The sequence below is a fragment of the Nestor notabilis genome, unplaced genomic scaffold (assembly GCF_000696875.1).
Source record: "Nestor notabilis isolate BGI_N333 unplaced genomic scaffold, ASM69687v1 scaffold8106, whole genome shotgun sequence".
NCBI classification, from domain to species: Eukaryota; Metazoa; Chordata; class Aves; order Psittaciformes; family Psittacidae; genus Nestor; species Nestor notabilis.
Genome location: NW_009934223.1, coordinates 49,526 through 57,110, shown reverse-complemented (window position 1 = coordinate 57,110; position 7,585 = coordinate 49,526). Strand labels below are relative to the sequence as shown.

At 37.7% G+C, this 7,585-nt stretch overlaps 1 protein-coding gene across 3 annotated transcripts in view; it reads right to left on the bottom strand.

Annotated features, from left to right (window-relative positions):
• Positions 1 to 2,869: 2,869 nt before the first annotated feature.
• The window catches only part of FAM193A (family with sequence similarity 193, member A), a 47,745-nt gene continuing 43,029 nt past the window's right edge, over positions 2,870 to 7,585 (bottom strand). For all 3 annotated transcript variants that reach the window (XM_010017222.1, XM_010017224.1, XM_010017223.1), the window contains 2 exons: positions 6,595 to 6,676; positions 2,870 to 3,768 (listed from right to left, as the gene is read on the bottom strand). In XM_010017222.1, coding sequence (XP_010015524.1) covers positions 3,675 to 3,768; positions 6,595 to 6,676 — 176 coding nt within the window. In that variant the 3' untranslated portion in view covers positions 2,870 to 3,674. The remainder of the gene's footprint in view (positions 3,769 to 6,594; positions 6,677 to 7,585) is intronic.

Below are 7,585 nucleotides of genomic sequence, written 5' to 3'. Positions count from 1 at the left end.
CCATTAATTTCTCCACTGTGATACAACAGGATCCACACTAAAGGCGAGCTAACCTCTCACTGGACCAGAAAGCAACTTTGCAAAGCCTTTTTGAGCAGCAGTGAGCACACCAAACACCTAAGCACTCAACGGTGCTTAGGCTGCACTACAGGAATTAATTCTTAATACATCATCTTCTCAGACTGTAGCAAGATTTGTGTTGCCAGCATGCTGAATCTCAGCTACACCGCTTCAAGTGCCAATAATGCCACACCACAAAAGCGTGCTGAAGACTTCTGAACTCTCACTTACATTCCCTCAGTAAGCAGCAATAGTGAATGCCAAGCAGAGATGAGACATCCCTCTGTAAGGGCTGTCTTAGAGCATCCAATATCAACACTGCTCAAGATACAAATATTTTGTGCAATTACGCCCTCATTCATTAAGGAAATGCCTCAAAAAGTACCACACTCTCAGACTCAGCAGCACCGGTATCAATAGACAGGCAGATATGCCACCAGTTACCTCCAGAGCTTAGGTATTCATCCTTCATACAGGTTAGGATGAATAAGGAACAGGAGGGACAAGTTACACTAGTTATCAAAGTAGCCCACTCAAAAAGTTATCATTTCCCCCCTTCCCCCCAACTCTCATGAAGAACTCAAACTTACTCAGTCATGATGTATTATTTCTAGAAGTCTCCTCTACTCAAAGCTACCTTTGAATGTATATTACCTGTATTGAACACATGTGAATGACAAATACCTGTGTAGAACATCTGTCCTTCCAACAGGAGGTTACAGTGCTATACCTAAACAGACTTCACATTGACCTATTTAGGGCATTAAGAAACATGCTCATAATTCAGCAAATCCTTAATAAAAGCATTTCATAAATGTAGTAACAGTAACTAAGTTGTTTGCCCAAGGCAAACCACAAAATTCTACCATAAAAGTGGTAAAATTGAAGTCAGTACTTTCAAATCTCCTGCCTCCCAGACTAGCCTCTGCCTATCTTTACTTCGTTACGAATTTAGAAAATACAACTTGCCTGTAAGTTCTCATCAGAGTGCAACAACTGCAGATCCATGGAGACTCATTCTTCAGGTTTTCTGAGTTTTCTGGAATTATGTCAGTTGTACTAATATACCATGGTGAAGCACAAGGCAAGTATCTTTGAAGGATACTACATACACATATACATATATTCCTCAAATGCAAAAGGGATTCTGTTGTCTTAACCCAGGATTTAAAAATAAAAAGCAGCCATATTCATGTATCACTCTTTGAACAGCTTTGCCAGTAGAGAATAAAGGCAATTTTATTCCCCATTTACTAATGAAAACAAATGCTATGAAATGAGTTTTCCAGCACCACTGAAAATCTCAGTACTTTCAAAGCATTCCTATTCTAGAGAGGCTCGGATCTACACCAATATTTGCCCATGTAACATCAACTAGTTTTTCCATCCCATGACTCAATTTGATGATAACTGATGTAGAAATTACTAGTGATGACATACACTGCCACCTTGTGCTATGGTTTAGAACTGAAGCAGCCTGAGAAACTGTGCTTCACACAAACATCCAGTTTCAGCTGTTCTACAGCATTTCCCACACCCAGCCACTCTCCCACATGAGAAACTTCTCCCCTTTTACGTAATTAGGATATAACTCAGGCTGCAAGAGATGCAAGCCTTTGTGATCACACGAAAAAAAGTTCATTCTTCTTCACTAAGTGATGGAGGTACTTTCAACAGTACGTAGCTTTGCACAGTTGGCGCTAAATGGCATAGGTATTACCTTTGAGATGCTATTCCTCCAGCACAAGCAAATAAAACCAGGCTACAATACTGCCCTGACAAAAAAAGTGAGGCTAAGCTATTAACTCTTTCCTCAATCTGAATACAATTAATAGAAGTTGATCCCTTTACATCACTGAACTGTATTTCGAGAACAGATATTGTCATTCCCTCTTCTGCAAGAGAAAGCTGAGGAGTCATTTACCTGCAATGGCTGGGTATAAGATGAGCAACTACATTCTATACCAGCATTACACACTGGGATAGGAGCTCCAGGACCAACAAGAGGGATGTGAAGCTGTAGATACCTCTGAGATCTGTAGGCAGCTATCTGGGCCTCATGTGAAACACAGAAGCAAACCTTCTCAAGTCCAAAGCTGAGTGTAATTACACTGTGTCTTGCAAAGCAGTCCCAAGCTCAGTAGGTGTATCACAGAAAAATGTGTGTTAGCAAGAAGAAAGAAAAAAGTGGAATGGTTCTGGAAAAGGACATTAGTGAACTTTGAAGCTGTATTGTCCTTTTGAGTATGTGCTGAGTGGAAGTACTATTTTCCTTAAAAAAGAATAAAGTATGAAAGACTGGGTACGTATGGTCATCTCGCAGTAAAAAGAAAGCTTCTATTACTCCTATTCTGAATAAATAGTGCAGTATCAGAAAAACTTCTACAAGTGCAGTATCTTTACACAGATCAAAATCCTGTATCACCGGTTTTCTTCCACACTGGGCAATACTATTCAGCCTGTAAAACATTACTATATTGTTAGCTATTTACATTATAGTAGCATCGTGCCTACCTACTTCACTTCTGCACTGACATCAAATCGGAAATTTTTGTAATACCACATTTCTCACAAATTATCTCCTGAAATAGAAGTATTACATTAATTCACAGAATTCACAAACTTAATTCCAGCGTTCAGCAGTTTTTTTTCAGCAGGAGTTTTTCTGGCTCTAGCAGATAGCAGTTTTTCCCATCAGGTGAGCTGTCAAACAAGAAAAATGCTAAAGTTATGTAGCATTCACTGACTGACACAAGACAAAACTTAGTTTAGAATACCATTTTCTTCTTCCCTTTCCCCACCCGAGCAGAAAAAAGCAAGACACAAGTCTTCTGCCATACTAATGTATTCCATCTTTCAAAAAGAAAGACATGATTTTAATATTACTTAACAATATGTTAAAAAAGTAGCCAGTTAGGCTTCAGTGTTAATACAATTATACACTCTATAACAGATTTGATAGTGTGAGTACTGTTCTTTTTTAAATTTTCTCATTCTGCAAGTATTCTTACACAAGCTGGCTACAAGTCAGGAAAAAAAATCAAAACACAAATAGCGTAACTTGTACACTCTTAAACAGTAGATTGTGAAAGAACTGAGGAAATACTTGTCCCATAAGAGCCTCTTTTTCGTGAAGTCATGTCAGGAGAATTCTGGAGCAGATGAAAGCACAACTGACTAGGTCCATTCCTTTGTCAGGAGTCAGAATGACAAAACATAGCTAGATGCAGAAGTGACAGGAGCCACTGCAGATGATGCAAACTAGTATTTTGGCCTCCACCCAAGCCTAAGCAATTTAAAGTCTCCGAGGCCAAGGCATTCAGAAGGAGATGGAAAAGAGCTATTGTTCCAACTCCAACGGCATACAGCTACAATCAAGTAAGTCTCACTCACAGACTACAAGCACACAAGCTAACAAATTCAGGTAGAAAGTGGCAATTTTTCAGTCCGCAAGAATTATCAGGCCAAAGGGTTCAGTGCAGATCCACACAGCACTGGGGACAAGGCAAGGCAGCACTGGCTCAAGACCAGATAAGCTCTCAGCACAGCAGGACAGATAAGTGGAGTTGTCGTTCATTGATTCCTGCAGGGTTCCCTCCCCATATTGTGTCATTTCAATGTGCAGCAAAGGTGGTTTTTTTCAAGCTAAAATTGGACCAGTTGATGGAAAGTCTCTGCCTTGTCTGTCTGGCAGAATCCAAGCAGAATCTGAAAAGAAAAAAAAGTGATAAGGTGAAATCAATATACTTAAAATCACACCACAAGTGTTACCCCTCTTTTGAAGAGCAGGTCTCACTCAGAATGACAAAACCTCTTTAAAAAAATTGTACCTAAAAAAAAATCACTGTCCATCACTGATAATGCATCATAAACCAGTTACTTCAAATACAGCTGCATTAGCAAGAGTAAGTGAATGCAGAAGCAAAGTACACTGCATATTTAGCATCAGAGAAGCTAGCTGACTGTTAACTAGAAACAGAGATGACATCTCTGTATTTACCTAAAACTTGTAACAGTGAGAATGAATGGTAGGTAATACATAAAGCAGAAGCATGGGACACTGCTGCTTCTTTTCTGAATATAATGAAGTTATGTTTGAGATAAAAACCTAAGGAGGTTTGTTTACAATACAGCAGATAAGTAGCTCACATGCCTGGAAAAAGCACCTTTAGAACACAAATACCCTTATTTGCTTAATCTGAATTCCAATTTATGCAAGAACTTATGAAAAAAGTTGGCATGTGCAGGCATTTCAGTGACAACCAATGCTCAAGAACTTTATCAAAGCAAGGTGTAGCTTGTTTAGGCTAAAGGCTGCATGACAGCATCAAGGTAGTACATATCCCTCTCTGGAAGGCTATACAGCTTCTGTAACAAATGAAAGCCAAAAAAGGGGAGCAAACAGAAGGAGTGAAATAGAAAAGGTACAGCGGAAGGTTAGAAGAACTAGACTTATTTTGTTCTTTCTATATTAAATTTAGAAGTAGCTTGCAAGATTAATTCTGAAGTCAGGGTGTAAAGTTATCCATCTATTACGCCACTATGAAGCAAGAAGGAATGATGATGAATTAACAGACTATCAGCAAAAAAGTATGAATTCAGTAGTCCTGTGCAGCTCATTTGCTTGGAGGGTTACTAAAACAAGCACTGTTGCCAGCCTTCTAATTATTATGTTGGAAATTGTCAAGTGACAGAAAACATAAGCTTTAAAGGTGCCTTCAGAGCATTAAGTACTTGTTTTTCTCTCCTAGAACACCACTCATGAGGGCTTTTCAAACACCTTTTCTAAACAGGTATACATAGAAAAGTAGGACAGTTACACACACTTCCTAACAGATTACAGTGAAGAGTAGAATTACAACAATTACTGATTACAAAACAGTACAGTTAGAAGTGCTAAATCTTCATTAGAAATCACATTTGACAAGTTTATCTCCAAACTTCAGCTGCACTTCTACAAATATAAGACACTGCTCCATTCATCCTATTGACAAAAGAGAATTGATGAAAAGAACTTAGCTGATGAAAAGAATTTTTCTATTTTCTTATTACACATACTGCAAACTTGAATGAAGCCAAGAATATTCCATGAAGTCCTGGAGTTCTTTTCCAACCTAGTTGGTTCTATGACACCCATGAAGGGCTAGCATCAACATGAGCAATCTAGTATATGCCACGTTTCACTTATAAAACCTACATTTCAACTTAAAAAAAACCCTAAAAATCCTTTAATTGGCACCACTCAGGAAAATAAATTTGAAGAACAGAGAATGTGCGCTTTTGAAAATTTCATTGGGTAGCACACTGTAACTCTGTAAATAAATCAGACATATGCATTTTGTACAGGAGTAATAAACAGCACAGAGAAGCAGTTATATTCTGTCCTTTGCAAAACTCAGACATAGATTACATCCCCGACAGACAGACAATGAAAACTATATGAATTCAGAGAAGAACTGAAAACCCTCTCTTAAAAAAACATCCCTCATTTCAACAAATGGCTTTAGCTGTTCTGTGAAATGCTATGTTGATTCCTAAATAATTAAACTGCAGAAACTGATTTATTTGCAACATTTCAGATTTGGCTCTCGTGACAAAAGGCTTACTAGATTAGATTAATGGGAAAAAACAGCACACCCAGCCACCATTAAATGGCACAAATTTGAGTAGATTTCAGTATTATGGAAGAACACAGAATCACAGAATATGTCAAGTTGGGAGGGATCCATGAAGTCCAACTCTCTGCACCCTGCAGGACTACCTAAAACTAAACCATACATACTACACCATTTAAACATGAGCTGTCCGCTCATATCTGAGGAATGTAAAGGTAAAATGATGCGTAAATCCCCAAAGCAACCAAAAAATACAGAATAAAAGTTTCACAAGCATAGGTTCCTATTATCCTTCTACACTACCTTTACCGTATCCTTCACTGCAGTAGCATAAGCATCCCTTCTTTATGATTTGCATAAGCTAGTATCTCACAGTTATACCATCTCTATTTCATGTGCAGTAGAAAATCCCAAACTAATAGCTCCTATAAACAGGAAGAAAATATCATGAACAAACCTTTTTGAAATAGCTGTTCTGAAATGTAAAACAATGTTTTACTTGTTCAACACTTTTTGTCTTTCCCTTTTTTTTTTTTTTTAACACTAGTCAGTGTATTGTTTGTATGGATAATATAAATATTCACACAAACTTTGCTTTTAGAAAATAATGGTAACTAAGAATATTCTGAAAGCCTTGATAAGAACCTAGGGGACAGACACATGGATGACTGACACTCATTCCTGTATTTATGCTACTCAGCTACAATCTGTAGATCTACAGCTTCAGTGACTGTTACCTTCAGTATTCAGAATGCCAGTTGTAATAGGATTTGCTGTGCTACAACACAGGCTTTTCTGCTAGGAGTTAATCACTAAGTTGTGGGTTGGTTTTCTGTTGTTGGTTTGTTTTTGTTTTTTTTAAAGTCACAGCATGGGAAGAAGCACAACAGCTTTATGTGTAGGGATTACAGCACTTTACCTTTTAAAATATTCCACTTCTCGCTCTGTTTCATCCATTTCCACACTGTCTAGATCAATGTCTTTGGGTAAAAACACATCATCTACAAAGGAAAAAGTATGACACTATGTTAGGTTCCATGGGGATGAGGGAAGGAGAGAGGAAGGAGCCTGAAGAAGCTGTATTAAAGATGTTTTTGGAAAACTGTCTCAATTTTGTAAACTACTGATTATTCATGTTTATGCTGAATTAAAAAACACTTCTTAAAATATACTAGTAGCTCTGCTCAGCCTTTAAGGAGTTACATTGAGAAAAAGGACAAGATGAATGGACAGTAAATTTACTGATTGCATGGGTTGCAAAAGATGCCATGAACCTGCAATATACATGAGAATGGTCAAATTAAACAAAGGGCTCGATGAATAGCCTGACATTTGTTGGCCTTACTACTAAAAAGGCAGCTTTAGAAACATTTTGAAAATGGAATTTATTAAAAAAAATACGTGCAAGATTTTGGGGTTTGTAGAGCTGCTGCTGTACTCCCTCTGGGACATGATCATCAGGCTGTATCTGCAAGAGCCTAAGTCATGCTACCTACAACTAGGAATTTCGTTAAACATTCTTTAACGTACTTTAATATGGCCTGAATTTAGGCCTCAGCTATAGCAACAAAGTCTCTCTCTCTATTGATATATTGTACTGCACCAGTGTGTGGTTCTCTTTTGTACTTAAAAAAACCCAAAAAAACAAACAAAAAAAACCAACCCAAAAAACAAACAAAAAAAAAATACCAAAACCCCCCCAACAAAAACCTTCAGAAAGCATAAATTTTTGTAGAAACCAATTTGAACATTTTCTGCTTGCAGTACCTCTTCTTATTACCTATATACTCCAATTTCATTTCTGAAGCAGCTTCAGAACATATTCCAAAAAGGGTGAGACAAACTAACCGAAAACACCTAGTACACATCAGGACTCTCTAGAACCCTCAAGATTTTGAGAACAAGCAACT